The following is a 26818-nucleotide window of genomic DNA, read 5'->3' as shown; positions in this document are numbered from 1 at the left end:
AGAAAATACCAAGACCACGGTCGCACAGCCCGGATAACCTACAAGAACCAACGAACTCTGACCGTGAAAGCCTTCGACAATATTTATCACCATCTCACCCTGGATTCGGACGGTATTGTGCAAAACTCACCGGTGATCAAGGAAAGCAGCCAGGCCATTCGCGGTCACGAGAGAAAAGCCGCCCAGGGAGGGGAGAAGGAGAACCGTTAGGCTGAGGAGCGACCGGCTCGCGCAAGGGACTCTCAGCGGACCCGAAAGGCACCCGCGCGGCTCCCTCCTTCGCTTCAGCGAGCGCCGCCCCCCCCCTTCCCGACCTCAGCCGCGCGCCCTACCTGCGTCGCCTCACCGCTTTCCCCCCACTCAGGGCAGAAAGCGAGAGAGCAAACTGAGGCGGGATCTCCACAGAGATAGAGTAAGCGCGTGTGTGGAATAAGGACACTTCCGGCCTGAAACCGAGCCGGTTTCCCCGCTATCACCATAGAGAGGCCAAGGGACAGAGGCGGCGCCCTTCGCGGCCAACCGCCGCGTTCAGTTTTTACCGGAAGTCCACGCCACGCGCCGCTCTATGCATCCCCCCGGCTTCCCCTCTATGGAACATGCTCCTCTCCCCACCTGTATCACCGTCCTCACAGGAAACGGGAAAAAAAAGTTTGTTGTGACTTCTGATACCGGAAGTTGCTGGGCGGGGCGAAGAGTGAGAGTCGCTTCTGTGGGGAGCTTTAGGCGCGTTTCTGTCGTCGGGGAGGCTCGGGAAGGCGGGACGGGCGGGAGAATCGCCTCTTGGGGGCCCGCCACCGTCGCTCCTCTTGGGGGGACACCCCCCCCATCTCACCATGTTGCTGCCCTCCGACGTGGCTCGCTTGGTGCTAGGTAAGCCATCGGGAAACCTTCGCTCCTTTTCGAGGAGGGCTGCTGGGGCAATGCCCTTTGGCTCACTGTCTGCTTGTTTTTCGGGGCCTCCAGGTAGGGCATGTCGGGGGAAGAGGACTGCTGGGTGCCCGGACTGATGTGGTGGTTATAAGAGCGGTGGTTTGGAGCGGCGGAGGCTAATCTGGTGAACTGGATTTGATTCCCCGCTCTGACACAAGAAGCCAGCTGGATGACCTTGGGCTAGTCACACTCTCTCAGCCCCACCTACCTCATGCTGTTGCGGGGAGGGGACGGTGATTGTAAGCTAGTTTGGTTCTTTCTTAAGTGGTAGAGAAAGTTGGCATATAAATACCAGCTCTTTTAATTTTCTTTTTCTTCTTGGAAGAAATGAAGAAAATAGTGATGGAGTTGGGTACTTGATTCCCCACTCTGACACAAGAAGCCAGCTGGATGACCTTGGGCTAGTCACACTCTCTCAGCCCCACCTACCTCATGCTGTTGCGGGGAGGGGACGGTGATTGTAAGCCGGTTTGGTTCTTTCTTAAGTGGTAGAGAAAGTTGGCATATAAATACCAGCTCTTCTTCTAGTTTTCTTTTTCTTCTTGGAAGAAATGAAGAAAATAGTGATGGAGTTGGGTACTTAATTTCTTCTCCATCTTGATTTTTCTAAAGTCTTTTTCTCACACACACACCTTATCTCTCAGTATGGACAGTCCGTATCATGTGGACAGTCAGTATTATGTGGTGGGGTATCTTATCCGATGGCAGTAACAGCTGGACGTTGAGCAGAGCTTCTGATCGTGCTCACCACTATGGAAATGCAGGTAGCCATGGTGGGGTATAGCCGGTGGCTAATTGGTGAGGTTCCCTGTTCAAATCTTGTGGCTGACATGAATTTAACAGGGGCTTTTAAACAAGCTTCTGTCATTCCCTCATCTGTAGTAATGTTGGCTTTCGGTTTTTGTAGGGTGTCATTTGCAACGTAACAATCCACAGGAAGTGCTTTCAACTCTGAAAGGTGTATATAATGCTAAGTAGCATTAGGGCTACACAGAATTGCCCAGGCAGATGAAAAGTTCTGTGTGATTCAAAATCATGTATGCTTTTTTTTTTGCAAGCAGATGAGTACATTTTAACTGCTGGAACTCCAGATGTCATGGCTTCCTTGAAAGATATATTGTTGTCGCAATGCATTTACGGTAGTCACCCATCCATATGGCAGATCACACACTGGATTTGGGGTTCAGTTTTGATTTAGAGTTGGATGATGTGGTTGGATGTTGTGTCATTTACCAGCCATTAACAGGTGAAATTTAGGCTCATTGTGGCTTGTAACTTCCTCAGGGGTGGAGGTCATAAGAACATAAGTAGAGCCTGCTGGAGCAGACCACTAATCCATCTAGTCCACACTCTTTTACACAGTAGCAAACCAGTTGCTCTGGAGGACCAAACCAACAGGGCATAGAGGCCAAGGCCTTCTGCTGGGCCTGCCTCCCAGCACTGGTATTTAGAGGTTTGCTGCCTGTGTATATGGAGTCTCTTCAGTCACCTTAGCTAGTCATCATTATTGGACCTCTTCTCCATGAATTTGTCTGGTCCCCCTTTAAAGTTATCGATGCTCATGGCCATAGCTATCTCCACTAGCATTGAATTCCACAGTTTAGTTGCTTGTTGTGATAAGAACTATTTCCTTCAATCGGTCCTGTACCTATTTCCCAACAGTTTAATTGAATGCCCACCTCCAGAGTTATTATGGATCCTATTCTGAACTGTGTGTGTAAAGTGCCATCAAGTCGCAGCCAACTTATGGCGACCCCTTTTTGGGGTTTTCATGGCAGGAGACTCAGAGGTGGTTTGCCAGTGCCTTCCTCTGCATAGCAACCCTGGTATTCCTCGGTGGTCTCCCATCCAAATATTAACCTAGGCTGACCCTGCTTAGCTTCTGAGATCTGACGAGATCCTGACTAGGCACTATTATTCCTGTAACTTTGTCAATGGAGACATGGCACAGTCCAGGCACTTGCTTGGATGACTTCTAATCGTTGTATACAGAAAATGTGGACAGATTGCTTGGAGGTGTACAGCCTACAACTTTGGTTACCTACGCCTCTCCCTGTTTTGGCTTTTAATAGTGAGCCAGCAGGAGCTGCCAGTCTGTGTTCCATCTGTGGTTAATGCTTCTTTGAGGGAGGGGGAATTACTGCCTTGAAGAAGATGGTGATGAGGCCCCTCCTGAAGAAGACTTCTCTGGACTTGGATGGCTGAAACATTTGTCAGCCAGTAGCAAATATCCCCCTTTTTTGGCAGTGTGCTCAGGCTGGTGGTGGCTGCTCAGCTCCAGTCTTACTTGGAGGGGACTGATTACCTGGACTTTCAGTCTGGCTTCAGGCCTGCATTTGAAACTGCCCTGGTCACCCTAACTGATAACGTTGCCAGGAAATAAATAGGGAATTCAACCCTATTGATTCTCTTGGACCTTCTAGCAGCTTTTGATACCATCAACCATGGTTCCCTTCTGGGATGACTAGCTGAAATGGAGAGGGACTGAGCTCCAGAGGTTCTGCTCCTACCTCTCAGACGATTACCAGAATGTAATGCTGAGAAATAATTGCTTGACCCTGTGGTGTTTGTGCGGTGGTATTCCACACCATCTTGTCCTGATATACTGTTTAATATCTAATATGAAGTTGTCAAGCAAGGTCATGTGGGGTTTGGAGTACAGCGTAGTTGGTATGCGACTGGCACTTGTATGCTGAACTGGTACCACGAGCAGCTATTGCTTTCTTGCTTGCCAGCACTATTGGCAGAATCATCCCCAGAAGATGGCGTAAAGAGAGAAATAGCAAAGATGTTACAGCTCTTGCCCTCTGAAAAGGGAGAGATCTGAAGTATCTGGTCCCAAGCCATTGGTGTATGCACCATTTTATACCGTCAAATTTTCCTGATCTGGAATCTAGCTTTAGCCTGGATGAAACAACATTCTCCATAACCTGGATTTGGGACATGCGCCTCCCCATCCAGTGGACACTTCTGTGTCCCAGAACTGCTGGATATTGTGTGGTCAAAAAATTGAAATAGTATGTTCCTATGTAAATCTAATGTGTGTAGAATCCAGTTGTGTAGTTGATTGCTATAAAACAACCTGTTTAGGCTGTAATGCATTGGATTCTGCACGCATGTGGTCTGTTGAAATCCCCGTCTTCTTTGCAGGGCAGAGAGGTGTGATCTCACTTCTCCGTTATTAATTTGGAAAAGACTGGAAAAGGGGTCTTCGATAGTCTTTTGTTGGATACGAAGTGCATTTTGAATACGGAAATCATACTCACCTTCTGACTAACTTCGTGCTGTGGGTGGTCCTGTCATTGATTAACTTAAAATTCTCAGTTCTTAGAATATGATTCTTAGCATTGATCCAGAAGTGTGGAGTAGCAGTTAAGAGTGTCGGTCTTGGATCTGGGAGGACCCAGGTTTGAATCCCCGCTCTGCCATGGAAGCTTGCTGAGTGAGTGACCTTGAGCCAGTCACAGTGTAACCTACCTCACAGGGTTGTAGAATAAAATGGAGCAGAAGGTCCCCATTGAGGGGAAAGGCAAGGTATAAATGAAGCAGAACCTAAGAGAACGTGGCTCTCTTTCACATGGTATAAGCAGCTTTTTCTTATAGTTTTCTTCATTTTTTTCAATATTAAAAACTGCTCATCACATTTCATGGGATTGCACTTCTGAAAACATGGCTCAGTTCAAACATCTCATCAAACAATGGTTTATTTTAGCTGTGGTTAGTCTGTGAACTCAGGACTCCATTCACAAATGACCGTTCAAATCCTGGTTTGCCTCAACAGGTGCTGGTTTCATCTCCTTTTCTCTGTTGCCCAGGAGGGCATCACTGAGGAACAAGCCAAGATAAAACTAGCATTCCTGCACTCATTGATCATGCAAAATCGTAGTTAAGACTAACCTTAGTTAATAAACATCACAGTCTAGCTTCAGGTCTTGGTCTGACAAACCCTATCATACAGTCGCACTAACTATAGTTAGCATATGTAAACAATGGCTTTACACAATGTCTGAACTGAGCCAAACACATGAACCTGCCTTATACTGAATCAGACCCTTGGTCCCTCAAAGTCAGTATTGTCTACTCAGACCAGCAGCAGCTCTCCAAGGTCTCAGGCATAGGTCTTTCACATCACCTACTCACCTAGTCCCTTTAACTGGAGATGCCGGGGATTGAACCTGGGACCTTCTACGTGCCAAGCAGATGCTCTACCACTGAGCCATGGCCCCTCCCCAATAAACGATCTGTTTGGTATATCAGTCCTCTGGCTTTTTTCCCCTTAGTCACAGTGACGCATAATGTAGCAAAAAAACTTTTGCTTTGTCTGTTGCAGGGTATTTACAGCAAGAGAAACTTTTGACCACATGCCGAACATTTATAGTGGAAAGCTCAGATTTAAAAGAGTATGCAGAGCACTGCACAGGGGATGGCTTTGTTCCAGCTTGTTTATTGGTGAGTGCGTATTTGTAACAATGAAAAAAAGGGGGGGCGGAAAAACAAACTCAACAAAAATGTTGAATCCAAACCGAAGGATGTGTAATCATCAAACAGTGTGTTTGACTTACAAAAAGGGCTTGTTTGTATTTTACACCTTGCGTTATGAAATTTGATTGTTAGGATGTGTACTGTATTACAATTTCATGAGGAAGGCCTGTATAAAGCCGAAACGCGTCTGGTCCTACTTTGTCATTGTATTGTTATACATCTACTGTGTATGTGTTTTATGTATTTATTTATTGTGAATTACTAACCTACTATATGGGCCCTGTGTTTTTAATTTTACTGTGCACCATATGAAAACATATATTTGAAAATTTAATGTTTTTAAGCTCAACCCTTTCGGTTTGAGAGCGTATTTGTCCCATTTTTATAACCTTTGCATGCAACAGTGAAATTTTCCAAGTGAAACTGGTATATTAAACCTGAGCTCATTTCAAGAGCTGTATTCTCTACCATGAAAATGGATTCCCCTTGAAAATAGTTTGTTTGATGGATTTTCAACCATGGTATCTCTGTGGTCACTACTCTTTTGCCGAGCTGACCTTTTGCAGTATGTTATTACTGGAAGTTCTTTAGCTTTAACAATGTTCTCTCTTCTGCAGTCTCTGTTTGGAAAAAACTTGACCACCATCCTGAATGAGTACATAGCAATGAAAACAAAAGGTAAGTAGGGAGAACGGTTTGGGCAATGCAAGGATTTGCTGGCGGGTGTTGGCTATTTTGATTCTGAACAAAGGTCCTACCCCTCTTATATGATGATTTTTTCCCCACACGGTTCTTTTTCCAGTATTTGGCTCGAAGTAACAAGCAAGTGAAACAAAGTAGTTTCATCCAACTGTCTTGAGTAAAGTTGACTTCAAGGAAGCTATAAATGGGTGTAATTGAAACTGTTGTTCAACTGGGTGTGGATTGTTATGTTGTGGCTACAATAATGCAGATTAATAATATGGTTTTTGCTTCCATGAGCGGTGCCACTGTTTAAGCCGTGGTAAGCTGCCTGTTTTGTGAAAATCAAAATGTGGTTAAGAAAAGATGACATATTTAGCATGCATAACTTCTCGCTATGTGAACTGCCAGATTTAAGAAGGTGCAGGAAATCTATTTGTTTAAATAGCTTTTTTGTAATTTGGTTTTCCATAAATATTTGTGCAGCAGGCCACATAGCACCACGATGACATTTATTAACAGAATAGAACTTAAAAGGGGGGAAGCCGAAATTGGGGGAGGGGGGGACAACACATACATAAATTAAATCACCAAGGATGCAAAACTTATCATGCTTATTAGGAAGTGAGCTCCACTGAAGCTAATGAGACTCATTTCCGAGTAAACATTTCTTCTTTTAGTTAATACATTCCTCAGATTTTCACCTCCCCCCTCAAATTATATATACTAAAAGGAGCAGGGTTTTATGACAGTAAGCATTATCCCATTTATTGGTTTGCCCAAGCATATAAGTGCCCTTCCACTAATACACAAAACGGACTGATTTCTGCCAGTTCCTCCTTCCTACTGCAGCCTCCCTCATTGTTCCTGAGAGTTGCCTAACACTCAGGAGTAGCTTTTCAGTGAGCCCAGGGGGCTGCAGTGAAAAAGAGGAGGTGGCAAAATTACCTTCGTTTTCTGAGCTCTTCTCCATTTGGATTTCTGTGGATTCAGCCCCCATGGTCTTACCGACTGTGCAGTCTCTCCATATGGCTCTCTATCTTTCCAGTCTCAGTTTCTTCCTTTATCTGATGCAAGTTTGTGTTTGATTTCTTTTTAAAAAGAAACTCCACATGATGTTCCTGCAATGATGTCGTCCTTGTGGAAGAAGTTGGACTACACACTGTCTCAGATCAGGTAACTTGTTTTGAATGGAAATACTAGCCCATGTTTCTCAGGGAGTCTGCTTTCACTTACTAATGAAAGGAGTTAAAGGTCTCCTCCCTGTTTGCCAGCGTGGTTGTGTTGTGGTGGTCGCTGGATTGATGTAATCTCCCTGATAACCTTAAATTATTAGCTCTTGAAGTGATTGTGAAGTTTTGGGGTGTTTTATCAAATCAAGACAACCAAATAAAGGAGTGGTAGAAAGGTGTCTTGACCTGTGCATGATTAAAGTGTTTGTGAAATGTAGATAGCTAACATCTAGGTAATTGATACAATTTTAATGACAGTTATTTCTACAACTCCCCACAAATTGTACATGTACAAATACATGGGATATACAAGTGGGACCCATGAAAAACTTGCATGGAAATTTAATGCCTGGTCTCCTCCAGATTCTGATCTCCTCCCCACCTGGCCACCTTTTTCCACTCTCCTCATCCCACTGCCTCCTACGCTAATCTCTTTCCTTCTACCATTTTCTCCCAACACTGGATCCCTCTTGCCCCCCCCCCCCACCCAGTACCTTTTTTTTCTTGGGCTCCCTCCTCCTTGCCACCAGGGGGGAAAGACAGTGGTAGCTAGAGGAGGTGGCCACTGTGTGCTGACTGTGTGTGTGTGTGTGGGTTGGGAGGGACCTCCAGCTGCAATCTTCTCCCCCTCCTTACCAGCGGTGCCCATAGATTTTGGGGGGCTGATGAGCACTAGACTGGCCACTGGCTCTCTGCCAGGCCAGGCATCTCTGGCGCTTACCACCTGTTGCTCCCCCCAAGCAGTGCCCGTTGGTTTTAGCAGCTGCCAACCACCAAACTATCCACGGGCTTTCTCCCAGCCCAGACGTCACTGGCACTCAGTGTCTACTGCCCCTTCATGCAGCCTTCCTCTCTGCCAGTGCACCTTGGGGGTTGCTAGGCAACTCCGAAGATGGCAGCCAATCTCTCTCACTTAGGTTTGTAGGAAAATCTCCCTTCTCTGTACATGGCTATATTCTGCCTGGTTATTTTATTAACTTTTGGGGGGGCATGTTCAGAATTTAGTATAACCATGATATATTACATTGATTTTGAATTTGTTTCTGCATTTGTTTTGCATCCTACACAAACAATATTACGTGACTGTCATCCATCCAATACATATGAAACTAAAAGTATCTTCTGCATTCAATGGCATAGTGTATTTTAATGTAGTTTGTCAATCTTTTTTTCCAGGAGCATGCAGAATTCTAGTGCGTTTTCTGCTTACCAAAGGGGTATGTATCAGAAAATTATGATTGTATGTTCTATGAAATTACTCTTTGTAAGTCTTCGCCTGATCTGAATCACATTTATTTGGAAGTAAGTCCCAGAGATTTCAGGGAGACTTACTTCTAAGTATGCAAGCTTAGCGTTTCAGTCTTAACAAGTCATAAGACCCCCTTCCCCAAAACATTTTCATTGTAATTACTTAATACTAATGTATGTAGCCCAATAGAGATGGGGCAAAATGCTGTAGTAGGGTGTGTACTGGTGTAGACTTCCCTGCCCACACACAACTTTAAAAACATTTCTCTGTAGTTAACATTTATTGTGGGTTTGTCCTCATCCCCTTACCAAGCAGACTGGCAAGGTAAACTTTTCAGAATTCCTGTTCAGAAAGGTTGAGCATTGAAGCTGCAACTGTTAGCTTGATCTGGAAGGGACCCAGGCAATAAGGGCTCTTCAGTGCCCCTGAAGTTCATGTGTGATTCCACAATATCGTCTACAACTAGGCTTTCCCACTCTCTCTTTACAGTTAATGCCTAATCCAGTTGGCAACAAAACTAATTGTATACCCGATTTGGCTGAAAAATTGCTTCAGAGGCAGAGGAGCAACTGGTTTTACTTCAGCTCTGCTGTAAAGTCATCTGAGTAGTAAAAATACAGCTTTAACGGTCTGTCGAGATGGCTGCTTGGCTAATTTACATGTTGTAAATAACTTAATTTTAAACCTTCTCTTAGGCCGCACAAGAAGCACAATTGCAGATATGAAAAAGCAGAAGTGTCTCCAGTCGTCAGCCTCGTCCAGTTCTGGATCATCATGTCTGTTGCTTCAGCCAGGACAGCTGAGCTGTGCTCCAATGACAGCCACGCAAGTCATTCTTAATCCAGTTGCAACTCCAAGTCAGGCTCAGACAAGATCAGGCGCTGCATCTGCACACCAGCCCCAAGCTCAGGAAAACAGCAATAACAGTGAGTGAAATTTGATGCACATCTTTTTGTTTGTTTATTTTTTGCAGGTGAGAGGGCTTAAAAATCTTCAGCTGAATTATGACTAATGGAGAAGGGCCATGGCTCAGTGGTTGAGCACCTGTTTGGCATGCAAAATGTCCCATGTTGAAATCTCTGCATCTCCAGTTAAAAGGAACAGATGGTAGGCATTGTGAAATGCCTCTGCCAGAGACCTTGGAGTGCTCCTGCCAGTCTGAGTGGACAGTGCAGACCTTAATGGCCCAATGGTCTGATTCAGCATAAGTCAGTTTCATGTGTTCATAACAAGCATGGCTTTCTCTCATAAGACTCCCAAGGGCTACTTCAGTTTCCACTGTCTTTAAAAACAAGAAAAGGTTTGAATCCTCATAAGACACTTAAAACCGTGTAGTCAGTTGCTGCTTTAAAGGAGAATGAAGATTTGGGGGGGGGGGAAGGGGCATCCCCACAATGTAGGCATTTCTTGTCATTTTCTGCTGCTGAAAATTATTACTGGTATCTTCTTTTAAAGCAGGAGATTCTCTCAGTTTAGTTTCTGCGGCAGTTCAAGAACAGAAGCTTCACTCAAGTACGATGTCTCCAGGAAAACGAAGAAGGTAGATGCTAGTTTCCAGCTTGGGTTGCAGTTTTATGCATCCCTTGTTTATTCGAAGTTCAGCAACGTTAGCTGAACAGTGAAGTCCACAGATCGATCACGTGGAGAGAGGGCATAGGATGCTCTGCTTACACCTCTCACTTGATTCTTCCTGCTTTCCCACTGCCTTGTATGCAAACCTGTGCAGAGTCACTTCCCTTCAGTTTTACCCTCCACATTGAATCTAGTGTCTCTAGAATGCAAACTGTTGAGAAAAATCATAATAAATGTTGTAATGGATGTGGATCTCAGTAAGACCACAACGTTCCAACTGAGAACTGGAAAATAATGTGTTTAGCATGAATTGCTAAGCTCTTGTCTTCATGCTGTCCATGTCACTTTGTGTCAGTTCGTTCTCCATTCCTTACGAACTTCTCAAATATTTCAGTGACTCCCAAAAGAAGAAAAACATACCCTCTGGACCACAGTCGTCGAATAGTAGCGCAGAGGATTCTCCTACAGTGGAAGAAGAGAGTTCACCCATGGAAGAAGAAAGTGAGCCACTTGAAGAACTTATAGATGGCAATTTCCCTGTAAGCAGAATGGAAAATGACTACTTATAAAAGGAAAGGGGTCAGGAGCTTCAATAACAGATCCTTTTCTGTGTAACTTCTAATTACCTCTTCGGACAGACTATCAGATTCAGTACCTTAGAATTTAGGTAGAAGGACTGATGCTAATATGGAGCAGCTGTGAGCTGCACGCTTCAGATGCATGACAAATATGTGACTAGATAGTGTAGTTTACCACAGGATTTTGCAGCACTGACGTTACCATCCACTTTCGATGTTGCTGTGTCATTCTAAAATGTACATAGTTTGGAATTCGGCCCTATCTTTGCTCCTCTGGTTTAATTGTGTGAGAGTATCCTTGAGAGTTGGATGTACGAAATGTGCTGCAGAGAGCTGGCATGTGGGGAGTACTTGTGCATTGATCAGCCATAGCATAAATGTTTCCAAGTCCCCTTTTTTGTAATTCCAGTTTAGATGTTGGAAAAGGAATGGATCCCTTGCACTGATAAAACAATTGTTTTCTTATTAATGATAAAAAAAATGATTTGGTCTTCAAATTTGTCTTGTAGCAAATGGTTATTGAAAATGCCAGGGAGAAAATTCTGAGCAACAAATGTCTTCAGGAGAAGCTGGCTGAAAATATTAACAAATTCTTGGGCAGGTAACAGATCCCATTTGAAACCTATTCCAAATCACCACTATTTCTGAAGTCTGTACTAAATATTTTATAACTCTGTGTGTGTTTCTTTTTCAGCGATGGTGCTATTTCTCAGACTCCAAAGCAACCAGAGAGTGGCCCTACAATACAAGAGTCTTCAATTGATGAGTTCCTTGGTCTCCAAGTAAGGTTTAGTATGCAATGCATAAAATGTAAATGATGATGCTGATTTGCCCCATATCAGCAAGAGTATCTGGTGTTACTATTTTTAGTGAACTGTATGCGAGAGGTTTTTTTGGGTGGTGCTCTTTGGATCAGACCAGTGGTCCGTCTGGTCCAGCATCCTGTCTCACACAGTGGCCAACCAGTTCCTCTAGAGGAGGTTTGTCCAAACTGCAGCCCCTGGGCCGCATGCAGCCCAGGACGGCTATGAATGTGGCCCAACACAAAGTCGCAAACTTACTTAAAAGATTTTGAATCAGCTATAGTTAGTGTTACTGTATTTTATGTGTGGCCCAAGACAATTCTTTTTCTTCCAATGTGGCCTAGGGAAGCCAAAAGATTGGACATCCCTGTTCTAGAGGTTGAAGGCTGAGGCCTTCCCCTGATGTTTCCTGCTGGCACTGGGAGTCAGAGGCTGACTGCCTCTGAACATTCCTCTTTCTGGCACATTGATTTCTGTGCACTGGCATGGCAGTTGATGTGCCTTGCTCCTAGGTGTGTGGGTGGTAGGGAAAGGGCTCCAGTATTCGTTACATCTGTAGCATCGTTTCAACTTCTAACACTGAGACGAGATCTGTTTGAAGAATTCCTTCTGCTTTTTAGCAGAAATCAAATATCTTAGCTCCCAGGAATGCGTTTCTGACATTGCTTTGAGATGTCCCAGTAAGCTGATATTGAGGGGGTTCATGAACCCAGCTTGTTGTTGCTTGCGTGCATACCTCCCTTCTTACGTTTCCTCCCCCATGGAGAATCTTAACTAACTCCACATGCCAGGTGGGGAGAGGAGCAAGGCATGCACACAAACCTGGTAGTAAACTTGGTTTTTTTAAACATTGCATTGCTTCGTTGTCACATCTGAATGCAGCCTTAGGAACAAGCACTAGTTTTAGAGGAAACTGGTTTTATATTTAAACGAATTGCTTGATTGTTTTAAAACAGCAGGGTGAGATTCACATGACTGAGGAGGCCATCCGGGAAATTCTGGAGCAAACAGAGTCGGATCCTGCATTTCAAGGACTCTTTGATGTGTTTGATTTCGGTATGACTTTGCACACTCTTTTTCTCTGTATATCGAAAATAACATAAACCATGAATTTTAATGGTGGGTAGCTTTGAAGGTGAAGCAGCTATGTGGAGAGAGTTAGGCGTTTTAAAATTCTGTGTATTTCAGGAAGAGACCATGGCTCAGTTAAGGCATTGTATGAAACCATGGATGAATTAAAGTAACTTCACTAACAGAATTGGAAATTGGTTTATTAACTGTAGTTCGTCTTAACGAGGTTTAGTGTGATATCTGAACTGGGCCTAGAGAGGGGGAAATTAAGCTTGTTACAGGGTCTCCAGCCAGATGAACAAAGGATCTTTTGTGTCTGTGCGTACAGAGGTTTTATTCCTGCACAATATTCTCAAGAGAAAGAGTAACAGACCAACCAATTCAAACTAGATTAAGTTCAAAACAACTAAAAGGAAATTGGGGTGTCTCAACTGAGGAGCTGACAGGAGCCTTACAGGGTTTAATCCTACTTCTCTGGTGACACTCCTCCTCCAACAAAAGAAAGAAGGAAATTAAAGCAGTATTTGTTGTGGTGACCAGGATTTAATTGATTGTGTTGAAGCTTAAAGCCATGGTTTTGTGTTATATCTGAACTGAGATTTAAATATGTACTTTTCTCTTGTGTTTAAATCACTGGAATTTAATGGTGGTTGTATCATGCTCTTCATTGAGCTTTTTATGGGGGAAGGATGTTTCATCACAGTGGTCTGCTTGGTTTTTTCTATTAGGCAACAAAGAGATTTTTCCTACAGTTGGTTACCAGTCAACAGTTCTGTAGAGAATTATCAGACCTTGAATTATTCAATGTTTATGCATTTATGTCTGGTAACTATTAAATATTGGTGCTGATTCATAGCAGAAATCTTTCTCCCACCCAGAAAGGGCAGCACAACAGCTGAGGGGCATGATTCATATTTAACTTAGAATTTGCGGAATGCCAGGTGGAAAGAATGGATCATTGATCATTTCTGTACTGCTGCCAGTGGCCAGAATGGCTTTAAGAGTGATGGTAATGAAAACAGAAATGTTCCTGATTCTCAGTAAGATTTAATGAGTAACTTTTGTACCTTTCTTTCAGTTCAACATCTAGACCTTGACTCACTTGCATTATTCCCTCACCCCCACCCCCACCAAAGTTACGCTTTCTTTTCTGTTTTTAATAGGTAAAACCAAGGGTATAAAAAATGCTTCTCATAACATGCTTGTTCAGAGTGGAGGGGAAGAGAATACCATGTTGGTGGATGAAGAAAACCTGCAAGCACTTGAAAGCTATATTGGAACAAAAGAAATTAGTAAGAACTTGCTTCTAAAACGTTGGGTTTTTTTATCTGGGTTGGATCCTGTGCTCCTCTTCCCTGACACCAAAGCCTTCCTCTGGTGGAAAGGTTTGCTGTGCTATCAAGAGAACAGATCTGTAGGGTCCACTATTCTGAATATTTGCATATTCTTCTTCTACAGGTGGGGACCCGCAAGAAACTTGCGGGGAGGGTGCATCCCCTTCCCACCACTGCTTCCTTCCCTCTCCCCCTTCTCTAACAATCTTCTTCCTCTTTCTCCCCCTCTCCTTCAGTCAGTCTTCCCCACCTTTTTCTCCCCTCTCCCCTTATCTATTAACCCCTATCTTTTTTGCCCCCACCCTTCCTCTGACAACCTACTCCCCTTTCTACTTCTCCCCCCAGTGTATTTTTTTTAATGTCAGATTTTTCTGCAAACCTGGGGAGTCCCCCAAGTCCTTAGGAAAATCTGTTTAGTGTCAGTGTGGCCCAGATCTGCAGATACCTTCAGATGGGGGCCACACTTGAGAAACAGATATATAGATGGTTTCAAGACTGCTACTGCCAGCAGTTGGCTTTGGAGCATAAATGACATATTAATTGCAAGACAGCAGCACAAAACTTAACTTTAAGTGCATGGGCTTAGTTAATTCCTGAATCTCAGCCATAGAGAGTTTTATAGTCATGGGTAAAAGTGGAAGGAAATTGCATTTCTGTTTTTGAATTGATTCGCCTTGAGGCAGAAGACTGGAATGATCTTAATTTCAGTATGAGGCTGTATTTGTTTTTACTGTGAGTTTTAGTTATTGTGTTCTGTGTTAACTGTTTCTCTTGGGAATCTGTTTTTTTAATGATAAGAGGGCTTTTAAAAGAAATAAAACGCTGCAAGCCAGGAAATTCAAGAAGGTCCCTAGGGCAGAGAGACTGCCCCTGTTACTCAGGGGAACTGGAGACTAATGGACATGTCTTTTTCAGATACCCTTTTAACAAGACATCCCGCTCCAAAATTATTGAACCCCTCATCGGGAAAATGGGCGCTGGAGGAGAGGGTAATTGGGCAAAAAGGTTTTCGTTGGGTGATAATTCCACAATTACCTCTCAGCTGGCTAAATACTGTGCGGTTGCCCTCAAGGAATGTCACCTTAGAGTACTCCCCCGATCTAATTCAGAAAATGTATAACCTGGTATTTTATACTGAGATTAGACTTGGTCTGAAAATGCATTTTTTGTAAGGTTTGTCTGTTTTATCTGGCAAATAGCCGTAAATAAATTATTAAATTAAACATTGTAAGCCCCAGAGTGCAGAGCTATGGTCTCCTATCAAACCAAGAGAAAATAAAACCCAAGTAATATCTTTTATTAAGAACAATCAAAGTGACACAACACATTGTGCAAGCTTTTGAGCTCACCTGAACTCTTCATCGGGCTGGATGTTACAAAATTTAAAAAAGTTATAAGGGTAGAAAGCAGATTCTTCAGGCCGTGGTGTTAAGTTCTGATCTTGCATGGGTCCTCTGAGGGGTGCAAGCAGGCAGCTAGTTTACCAAACTTACTGAAACTCTGTTGCAGGTGGTGCTTCTCAAGAGAGATTGTCCTACACAGGAGATCATTCCAAAGAGGCAACTTGTATCCTGAAGGCTGGTGGCAATGATGTGATCCTGGAGGAACATCTGAAGATGCAAAGTATAATGGGTGGAGAATTTCAAGGGGTCTCTGAAGTGAGGACTGAAACTGATTCAGATGAAACAGGATTGGATAGCCAACAGCCCCAGCATAAAACTACCTTTGAAACTGAGCCAGATCATGTTTCCGCACCCGAGTTCAATGTAAACAATGCAGGTTCTTACCAACAGCAAGAAACAGCATCAAGTAGAATAGATACGGAAACCGAAACGGGTCTTTTGCATCAGGATGTCCAAAGCTTACCTGAATTGCAGTACGATCAGTTGGATGCTCAACAGAAGTCCCTCTCAGAAAGAGCTGAGTGTTGTTCATTTCCTGATAATATATTATCTGAGAAAAATGCAAAATTGCTCTCTCCTCTCTGTTCTGGTCACAGTGAGATGCCGGAAGGAACAAATGTAGCCGACTCTCACCATTTGGAAGAGTCAAATAAAACTGTGGAGGTGGTAGCTCAAGGATCTCCTTTGCTTCCTGCTCCCAGTCAGCAAAATCCCACCAGTCCTACTCTCTCCAACTTGCAAGATCAGAATAAATCGACATTAGATTCCATTACAGCGTCTGTAGTCGATGCACCAGATCCAGCTGCAATAGAGCTCCAACTTGAAGTGGTAGATACTTCCAACAGTGTGCATTCTGAGGATCAGCTTGTGCTTGAAGAGTCTTGTTCCAAATACCAAAACCGTAAATCAGCAGATTCTGAGGCGACACTGGTAGAAAGGCAGGAGCCATCATCTTCTACAAAACCAGATGCTGATAGCTTTTTTCTGTCTTCTGACAACGAGAAACGTTCAGAAACGCCTGTGGAAAGCAATCCCACCGCAGCCACCACTTGCTGTTCTCCTCCTCCAGAGCCAGCCGGAGAATCAAGTCCAGGGACCAAAGCAGAAGGCAGCATTTCATCTAGTAGTCAAGCCCCTGACGAAGATCCCTCCAGTATCGTCTCCCTAAAAATCATCATCAGTGACGACCCCTTCCTTTCATCAGATGCTGAGCTGAACAGTGCCGTTTCCAGCATCACGGGAGATAATTTGCCAACTATCATATTGTCTTCTCCAGCAAAGTCACCAGCCAGGGTGACGGGACCAGCCAGGTGCTTAGTAAATCCAGAAGAGACTGAAAGAACGGGGGAGTCAGCTTTGGGAGAACAGAATCTTCTCATCATTAGAGCTCAAGATTCTGTCGTGGGTACGCTCAACGCTCAGAATGAAGAGTGCGCCGTATTTTCCGTTGCTGGGGCGTCCAGTGTTGCCAAGGATGGGGGATTTATACAGCTGATGCCAGGCACGAGCACGTCTTTTGGCAACTCCAGCAGTGTCTATATCACAACCTGTGTGACTGAGACAACAGCTCTGAGTACAAATGTTATTCCATCAAATTTAGTCGTGTTGCCAGGCAATTCAACATCCCTCGCATCGCAGGTCCCGACAGCACAGCAGTTACGGACGCCTCCCAGAACCAACAGCTTGTTTGCCATGAACCCACCACTGTCTCCAAACTTTTCCCAGGGTAACTAGTGGTTATAACTAAGACTTTTGCTGCTTTTAGCTAATAACTGTTTGCTTTAGTCTTAAAGTGAGCTCGTGCATAGGTTACTGTGCCCCTCACTTGAAGATAATCGTGGGTGATAGCCAAATGGAAAATTATAGCAGCTGATAGACCTGGGGTCCAGCAATTCTAGACGTGTGTTAGGGAGGGGATAACAACATGGAGGACTCCATTGCTGCTGTCTACTTGTTTTTAATTACTATTAGTTGATGCTTGATTTCACCCCAGTGTTGGGCAGTGGAAGCAGGGTTGAGCGGATTGTGCCTCCTTTGGCAACTGACAAGGCATCATCATCACCTTTATTAGGCATTTACCACACCGTAGTTATAAAACAAGATTACAAAAACCAAATAGTCCATAGAAGCATTAAAATAACATTGTTTGTAACATCTGGGAGAGCGTACAAGCAGTTTACATATCCTTGATACAGCTAGCGGGTATCTGGCAAGGCTTGTTGGCCAAACTAAGATCAGACATTATGGGCAACGTGTGGGTGCACCAAACGGAAGTGGAAAATCCATCCAGGAATCATAGGAGGCCGGAGCTTTTCTTTCTGAATCTCCTCACTGCCTTGGGCCGAGACACCCCTTCTACCATGGGTTGTTCTGAGAGTGTGATGGTGGCAGTGTCCCGTGCCACCTTCTGCTGCCAGATAATTAGAAGAACTGGGTAACTGGGCTGCTGGTTGCCAGGCAGCCTCCATCCCCTTTCTTGAGATAGACTTTACACGAGTAAGAATTCTCTGTGAGGCTCTAGACTGCTGCAATAGATGGTTGGCCAGGTAGAAGAAGCAGCGTTGGTTTTTATATGCCGACTTTCTCTACCACTTAAGAAAGAATCAAACCGGCTTACAATCACCTTGCCTTCCCCTCCCCACAACAGACACCCTGTGAGGTAGGTGGGGCTGAGAGAGTTCTAAGAGAGCGGTGACTAGCCCAAGGTCACCCAGCTGACTTCATTTGTAGGAGTGGGGAAACCAACCCAGTTCACCAGATTAGCGTTCACCGCTCATGTGGAGGAGTGGGGAATCAAACCCGGTTCTCCAGATCAGGGTCCACCGCTCCATACCACCGCTCTTAGCCACTACACCATGCTGGCTTTCATGTAGGCAGAGAGAAGAAGAGCAAAGGAGCTCTGCCTGAAAATGCCCTAGTGCTGCTGACACCCCCCACGTGCACTTGCCCAATTGTTTGGAAGTGATTGACCACCCATGCTTTCATCTCCCCAACATTGACGAGGAAGTGCATGTGGGTGGTGCGCTGCACCACTCCTGGCAAGCACAGAAGCAACACATCAGCCAGTGCTGATGGGAAAGCGGTGCAGACTGTGGGGGAGAGCTTGTAAGTGAGGGAAGGATGCACAGTCTGGTAGAGGGGACAGGTGGGTATGTGGAAAGGGAAGCATGGGGGGCTGGTGGTGGGCAGAAGGGGGCCCCTGGGCACTGCCTGCCCAAGGCCCCTGGGCACTGCCTGCCCAAGGCCCCTGGGCACTGCCTGCCCAAGGCCCCTGGGCACTGCCTGCCCAAGGCCCCTGGGCACTGCCTGCCCAAGGCCCCTGGGCACTGCCTGCCCAAGGCCCCTGGGCACTGCCTGCCCAAGGCCCCTGGGCACTGCCTGCCCAAGGCCCCTGGGCACTGCCTGCCCAAGGCCCCTGGGCACTGCCTGCCCAAGGCCCCTGGGCACTGCCTGCCCAAGGCCCCTCAAAACCTAGAACCAGCACTGTTGGATATGCTATGCCAGTCCACATGGAAGAGCTTATGCCTGAGCCACCCTTTAGAGACCAGTCTGTACCTGCTATTCATACACTGTATGGGGAGGGTGTTGCCCATTTCTGTTGCATCTGTCAGCCCGGTAGCTAAATGTGTGGCTATCTGGATATCCATTTGCAACATCTGTATTCTAAAGAGCTTAAAGTTGCTTACACGTGGTTCCTGGATCATCTTCCATCTGGGCAGCTTACTAGACCAGATGTATGCAGTTTTGGGAGGAGGAGGTAATATGCATTCAGACCCTTCTTCGGCCTTTCTTAATTAGTGTGGCGGAAGACTGTCTCTGAAATCTCTATGAATAAAAAAGTAAAAGCTGTTACTGACCTGCAAGTCCATTAATTTTTAGGTTCTGCCATTATAATCACATCTCCGGTGCAGCCTGTGTTGCAAGGAATGGTGGGAATGATTCCTGTATCTATAATGGGACAAAGTGGAAATGCATTCTCGGATCCTTCCCGTCAGGTAAAATGATACAGTCTTAATAGCATAAAACTTTCCAGCTCAAAATGTCGAGAAGATTTTCACTGTGCTGCTTTCATTTTTTCCCCAAGATCCTGCACATGCCTGTACAGACTTCTCTATGCAGTGGAGGTGTTCCGAAATTACCTCTCCCTCCCAAATCTCAGAAATTCCCGAGAGGCAAGTCAAATGCTGGTAAGCTAGCAGGATGCTGAGCAAAGTTCTGTAATTCTGCACCAGACGGCACTCCTGGGAGAACTGAGCTTAACGGACTTTTCCTTCCCCAGAAACTCTTATCACTGGAAGTTAAGGCTAGTATATTGTTAGGAGACCGCAAATAGGACACTTAACTTGTACTGCACAGTTGGGTGCCATTATGGAAGACAGCTGATTCGTTTTTTCTTCAAAAAATGTTTTCTCATTCTCTCTCTTTTTTTAAAGGAAAGCTAAAAATGGATCAGAATGGGTCAGATCGTGTAAATCGTCCTGGTTCTCGTGTGCAAAGGTCAGCAGTTTTTCTTTGTCTTTTTTTTTTAAGCAAGGAGCAATTTTATGCAGTATCTTTCTTGGCTCCCGGTGTCCCCAAGAAGGCATTCCTCAAGCATATGAACTAACCAATCACAGATGCGGCTGGCAGCTGTTTCTAATATTGACAATGGTACTTTTTTTTAGCCACTGTGGTTGCAGGAGTTGCTGGTGACCATGTGATCACTTGGTTCATACAGTACTTTTCTTCATGTGTGTGTCTGATCAGGATTAGTTTGGACAGTTCCTGTAAAGGGAAAAGTACTGGGGCCTCCTTGTTTCTTTTCCTACACAGCAGTTGTCTTCATTGCCCCTGGTGGCCTGTTAAGATTTTGGCTACAGCATCAGACGTGCGTAGTGAGTAGAAGCTTTCTTGCATCCGTAACATTCTCGCGCTTGTAACATCTGTTCAGAGAACTTCAGATTTTTAAAATAGTGACAAATATACTTCCAGCATTAGTGTTTGTAAAAGTAAAGCAACTAATTATTTGAATATGTTCTCCCTCTTAGGCATAAGCCTAAGTAATACATATATAATAAATTGTTGTTCATGCTTTTTTGAAATGGCAAGAAAATGAAAACAGAAGTTGAACCGTTCAACAGGACTCTGGATGAAGAGTAGGATATCCTTCCTAAATCACCATGAACACATGAAGCTGCCTTATACTGAATCAGAGCCTCGGTCCATCAAAGTCAGTATTGTCTGCTCAGACCAGCAGTGGCTGTCCAGGGTCTCAGGCAGAGGTCTTTCACATCACCTACTTGCCTAGTGCCTTTAACTGCAGATGCCGGGGATTGAACCTGGGACCTTCTGCATACCTAGTAGATGCTCTACCACTGAGCCACCGCCGCTCCCCTGTTTGATAATATGGTTTACTAACATGCCCAGCAGCCTTACAACACTCAGGACCAATTTTGACCATTTATCAGAAGATCAGTTATGCAGAGACCGTCCACGTTTATTTTAGTTTTGAGGGGAGCTGAGTCAAGAGGTTCCAGCTGAGACTCCAGGGAAGAGGGGTGTTAACCCTATTTTTCCCATTTAATCGCTTTGCCATCTTCTCAAAGCTCTTATTTGCAGGTTAAATTACAGGTACTCTCAGCATGGGACAAATAGCAGCTTCAAGAAGGTGCAGAATTGTGTAAGGGCAGAAACCCTAAGACCCTGGAGAGCCGCTGCCGGTCTGAGTTGACAATACTGACTTTGATGGACCAAGGGTACTGATTCAGTTTAAGGCAGCTTCGTGTGTTCATGTGTAAGCGGGCTTCCCCACCCTTGCTTCGTGAGCTCGCTACTAAGCCTCCACCCCCGATGCTGGAGGACTGGTGGGTGCATTCACACATGCACAAGCATGTTGAGGTCAGGCACACCTCCAAGCTCAGTAGAAGGCGGGGCAAATTTCTAACCCCGTCCCTCTTGGGGACGGGATGTGGCTCAGTGGTAGAGCATCTGTTTGGCATGCAGAAGGTCCCAGGTTCAATCCCTGGCATCTCTGATTCAGTATAAGGCAGCTTCATGTGTTCAAGGGTTAATCCTTCTATTCCTCAAAGTGGCGGCTTTGACCTCTGGACAGAAAAAGGCTTCAGGGATCCTGAAGATGAAAATATCGTCTTGTTTGACCCACAGCAATAGCTTCAAAAAACAGTGCCAACCCTTCCCCACAAAGAAAAACTGAAGGTGATTTGTGCTAGAGAAAGCTGCATGATCTCCCAAATATCCCAAACTGTGTGTTTTCTTTCAGGGCTGGGAAGTCGGAGAGGAATGCTTGTGCCAACTTGAGAAAGAAGCTAGAGGCTGTTGCTGTTGACACCAAAAGCTCCAGTCCCAAGCAAAGCGGAAGCCACAGAAGAGTGCTTTGCTTTGACAGCGCTCTGGGTGGTGCAGGAGGGAGCCCTCCAGCTTCACAGAAAGAAAGGAATGAAAGCTCTTTACTCTCTGGGCATTCTCCCAGTGGAGCACCTTTGTCTGCTAAAACCCAGCCCAGCAAACGTGAGCGAGAGAGGACGTTGCCTAGAATTTTGTGTAAGCCAGACATCACTAATCGGAGCACGGCTGTGAAAGAAGCCCAGTCTGAGAGGAAGGTGTCTGGCCCAGGACTGGCCTCCGACCTGTTGAGAAAGCAGACCGCCAATAAAGAGAATGAGCTCGAAAGAGGTGTGGACAAAAAAAGTCCTAACCACGAAGTGGCTTCCCTGTCCAACGGCCAACAAAGTATTAACCTTCATGCTGAGAAGAACGGCTTACCTGCACAAGAGCCTACTAAAAAGCCGGGGTTCCCACTGAATGCAAATAGCAAAAATTCGGGAGTTTTGACTTCGAAGGAGCCTAAGGACCAAACAAAATCTCCTAGCCAAGCCCACTGCTTGACCAGCCCGTTAACCAAACAAGCCGTGGAGCTTCTCCATGACATTCAGAAGCATAGCCCTGCCACAAAACTTCCTGAAAACGGGGATTTGCCAGTACCCCGTACCCCTTCTGGAACTGGGGATAGACACTCAGAGGACACCTTTGATATGATAAGGACACCAACATGTAAACGATATAGTGAGGATAGTACTACGCCCAGGATCATGGTCCCTCCAGCGACCCCTGACCTGCCAGCCTGTAGCCCAGCTAGTGAGACGGGCAGTGAAAACAGTGTTAGCATGGCTGCCCACACGTTAATGATACTTTCGCGAGCAGCTATTGCAAGGACAAGTACGAATACACCCCTCAAAGACAATGCCCAACAGTTTAGGCCTCTAAGGAACACAGCAAAAAAAAGGAAACAGGATGACGGGGTAGAGTGTGAGAGAAATTCTCGGACTGCCAGCAAAAAGGACCCTCAGAACTTCACAGTGCCATTAAAAAAGAAGAAAGCAAAGGTAAGCAGACTTCACTCATTTTAAACATACGGTAAAAGCTTTATTATCTGGCACTTGAGCATCCAGAAAACGCAGTTAACCGGTGTTGCCCTCCAGCCACTAACCTCAATTACTTCTCCTACATTAAGATGGGCCTTTCTCTAAGGCCCTATTTGATGCCCTTCCATCAGCTGTACTTTCAGGAAGATTTCTTCATTGCCCAAGAGAGACACACAAATGTTCTTGTTCTGTGGATATGGTGGAGACGCTAGCATGTATATTGTTCCATTGTGAACATGATGATGCCAGAAATTGTTTAATTACTTCCCTGCTATCTCAGTACACCTCCGAGGCCTCTTTGGTAGGATAACTACTGAAAGATAGGGTGATTTTTTATCTCTCACGCCGCAGCAAAATTTTGCTCTTATGTCTGTTGGAAACGGAAAGGATTAATGATGATCAAAGATCTTACGGATAAATCTTCAGACTAGTAAGCATGGATGAGATGTTAAGTGGGAGCTGTATGGTTCTATCATAGGATGTATATTTTATGCTGGCCTTTGGCTGTAATAAAGATGATTTGATTTGCTCTCCAGCCACCACGTCTTCAGGTGGTTGTTCCATGGGCTCCTCACCAGCTGCCTGGCTTGATGCCTACAGCTGCAGTTGAGGCCAGTTGACTTCCTCAGATGGCTTTTAAGCTGCTGGTCTGCTCATCTGCCTGCTGGGTTAGGACAGTTCTGTGGCCTCAGGGGAAGTGTAAGGGTCCTGCTAGGGTTGGGGTCTGTCGGCATGGCATTTCCAAGGATATGGGTTTGGTTACTGTGGTTTCTTCTGGGTAGCAGGTGAGGCGGAAGAATAAGATCAAGAATCCAGTTTATTTGTTTAACCAGTAATACCTATTCCTCATGAATGCTGGATAACAACAGCTTTTAGTGTAATAGTATGATGCGGATTGTGTACCTCGTACAGCAATGTCATATGGCATAGAAACAGCCATCTATTCTTGCTCCTTGCTGGAAAGCACCGTAACCGAAAAGGTGTCTTTCCATCATGTTCACAAATGTGATCAAGCAACTGTCTTGATCATGTTTGTGAACACTGGAGAAACATTCCTGTTCACTTTGCCAGTTGTTGCCAGTATATGAAAATGCAATTTTGTTTTATACTGGATGATTTTTCATGATTCATTGGTGGTGAGAGTGTAACTATGGAAAATTGGTGTATTTACCAATTGACCGTTTAAACCCAGAATCCTGTCTACTGTGTAAAATGTTAGCATGTCAATAGTAATTGGACAGATAATTCCAAATACTGATTTGGATCCCATAGAATATATCCACCTCCACAACAGTCCTCATGCAAACGGAAGTGCTAAAATGACTCCTTGTTGTCTGCTTGTGCTAGATGAAAGCGACTGTATCCTCGCTATACATTTTTTTTAACCTGGGCGAGATGTTAGGGATGTGGTCTTGTGTGTTTGGCTATTGGCTTCCTTGAATTTGCCCCCCATTAGAAACCATGGAGACAAGTAGGATGGGTGGGGCACCTTGTTCAGGGCACATAGAATTGGGCCTCTTGGTTCAGTTTGCTTGAAACTTGGGTGATCTTTAGTGGACAAGCAGCACTAGGTTCCCTAGTTTTGGTTGGAAAAACAGCCACTCCAGCCTTCCTCCCAATACCCCCAAATAACATTTATGCCTTTCCTGAAATCCAGATCCCTACCAGACATTATTCTGATAAAATTTCAGAACTAAATGGGATCATATGAAGCATCTTATGCACATGCTGTTGTTCTGTGTGCACATTACTTCATTAAATACCGTGTTGGTGCACTTGTTGCTCTAAGAACATATCCTTTCCACTCATGCGTCACAGGATCCAACACATTATGTTGTACCTTCTGGGGAAGGACTGTTAGATGGGGTCAGGTTCAGTGACCCCCTTTCGCTTATTGAGGAATTTTCCTTCCCTGGGTTCAACCTGTTGTGTTTAGTTTTTAATTTTTTTGCATACAAATTCCATTAGAGGCGTTTTTATCTATGTATACGCATTTATTCTGGCCTTCCTCCAAGTAGCTCAGGATAGCATGCATAGTTCTCCCACTGTATCCCATTTTATCCCCACAGCAGCCCTGAGGGTGAGTGACTGACTCAAGATCCCTCTGTGTACAGAATGGAGATTCGAACCTTGGTATTCCGGATTCTATTCCAGCATTCTGACCTCTACTTCATTTGTGTTCTCAATGCTCGTAGGCTTCTTCAGGAGACTAAGGGGAGGTGTTTAAAGATTACCTCAAACACTAGACAATGTTAATTTTTACATAGTTATATAGTATTTTCATGAACAGTGGGCTATGTGTATGTATTGAATATTTAAGCACCCAAATATATATTTTTTTCTTTCAGCAGAAGAAGCTGCCGATTTCCTTTCCTGCTGGAATGGATGTGGATAAGTTCTTGTTATCGTTGCATTATGATGAATAATGAACTGTCTTGATTTCAGATCATGTTGCTCTCTGGTGAGTTTAAGGAAATCAAATTGTATGCTGCACACTTGGAAAACTGAAGTTTTCACTTTGTAAAAGAAAATCACACGGGTTTCTGAAGGGAGTTGCTATTTATCAATAGAATTTCAAGTTGGTGAACTTGCTTTGGAGAGAGCACTTAATACAGAGGCCATCTTCTAAGTTTGCACAGGTGTTTGGTTGCTGTAAATATTGTACAGATGTTGAAGTTTTAAAACAAAATATTTTATTGACAGCAGACACTGGCTGTTTTCTGCTAAATCTACATATCTGAAACATACTTAAATGTTGATACCACTAAAATCAATGGAACTTGCTTCCAAGGGGTTATACTTGAGGTCACAGAATCTGCAACTAAGCTTCAGACTGTGGGTTTAGTTGGGGGAAAGTTAGTGGTTTTCTCAAGTCTTCAATGGATAGCTAAACTACAAAAATGAAAATTCAGCTACTTTTGTATGGGGAATTTATTTTTCCTGTTCTACGTATCTTTCCCTCTAGTTAAATGTTACAATAAAAACTTTTCAACTTTCTGATAACACCTGTCAATCTTAAACAGTCAATTTATTTTTGTCTTCGTTAAAGTTGGTTGGTTCCTGAAGTAATGCCCCAGGCTAAACAGGGTTGTATGGGAGGCCACCAAGGATGTTCAGGGCTGCTATGAGGAGGCAAGCAATGGCCAATCACCTCTGTTCATCATTTACCTTGGAAACCCTATGGGGTTGCCATAAGGCATCTGTGCCTTGATGGCTCTTTCCACTGCCAAAGTTGATTCTGGTACTTTCAACTACATCCATCGGCTTTTTTTATCCTGAGATCTTGAGTTGAGACTCTTACTTTAAGCAGAACTTTTAGCAATTTGTGCTGTGGTTTGTCCCTCTTCCCATTCTCTTTGGAAACACACATGAGGAATAAAATCTTAGCTGGTGGCCTCATATGACAGTGGTCAAATTGTTAGCTTTCTAAAAAGGGCTCTAGTTAGCCATCCCTTTGGATTGGGATTTTGGATTTAGCCATCTGTATTCTCTGCTGCTTTTTGAAAAGTGGCCCCTGCCTGCAGTACTGGGCTTATATCACCTAGTAAGGCATTTTATTAACAGAATTTAAATTGGTTTCATTTTGGTTCTTACAAAGTCAGGCAGTGACTTCACTTGGAGGTCAAATCATGGTTTGTGCACCAAATTGGTTTAATGTACTAGTTTTGTTGGTAACAGACCACAGTTTGTAAGTGCCAGTTAGGAAAAGACAAGCAGCAGGGTGTTGGACGAAACACACACACCCCTGTCAACGACTTGTAATAAATGGGTAGGGGGAGAAGAAGCCTTAAAACAAGCTCTCGGTTAAGGTTAATCAGTCTCCCTCCCTAACTGCATCCCTAAATACCCTGTGCTTTTAAACTCTTGAAACATAGTTGGGCTGGATAGGTTACCCCCCGGGGGATTTGGGAGGTTGTTAATGACAGCTTTTTTTTTTAAGTGTATATTGAGAGAAATTGTGGAAGTCCTGTAATACTGGAGACAGAAAAATGTCATCTTTAAAAAAGAAACTATACAGCCCAGTCTGCAATGTTTTGGAGAAGAGAAGGGGGTGTTTAAATA

The 26818-nt window shown here is 44.4% G+C and overlaps 1 protein-coding gene across 1 annotated transcript; it reads left to right on the top strand.

Moving 5' to 3' along the window:
* The first annotated feature begins 813 nt into the window (after positions 1–813).
* Positions 814–25283, top strand: LOC130485405 (protein NPAT). The gene is made up of 19 exons (XM_056858591.1): positions 814–870; positions 5261–5379; positions 6030–6090; positions 6512–6514; positions 7197–7269; positions 8502–8542; positions 9270–9500; positions 10033–10114; positions 10541–10685; positions 11234–11325; positions 11419–11506; positions 12484–12583; positions 13762–13890; positions 15442–17061; positions 19215–19330; positions 19420–19522; positions 19769–19832; positions 21595–22717; positions 25105–25283. Exons 1-19 carry the CDS (start codon positions 834–836, stop codon positions 25180–25182), a joined length of 4305 nt encoding a protein of 1434 aa, XP_056714569.1. The 5' UTR covers positions 814–833; the 3' UTR covers positions 25183–25283.
* The last annotated feature ends 1535 nt before the right edge of the window (positions 25284–26818 follow it).

The sequence above is a fragment of the Euleptes europaea genome, chromosome 12 (genome assembly GCF_029931775.1).
Source record: "Euleptes europaea isolate rEulEur1 chromosome 12, rEulEur1.hap1, whole genome shotgun sequence".
NCBI lineage: Eukaryota > Metazoa > Chordata > Lepidosauria > Squamata > Sphaerodactylidae > Euleptes > Euleptes europaea.
This window is presented reverse-complemented; position numbering and strand designations above follow the sequence as displayed.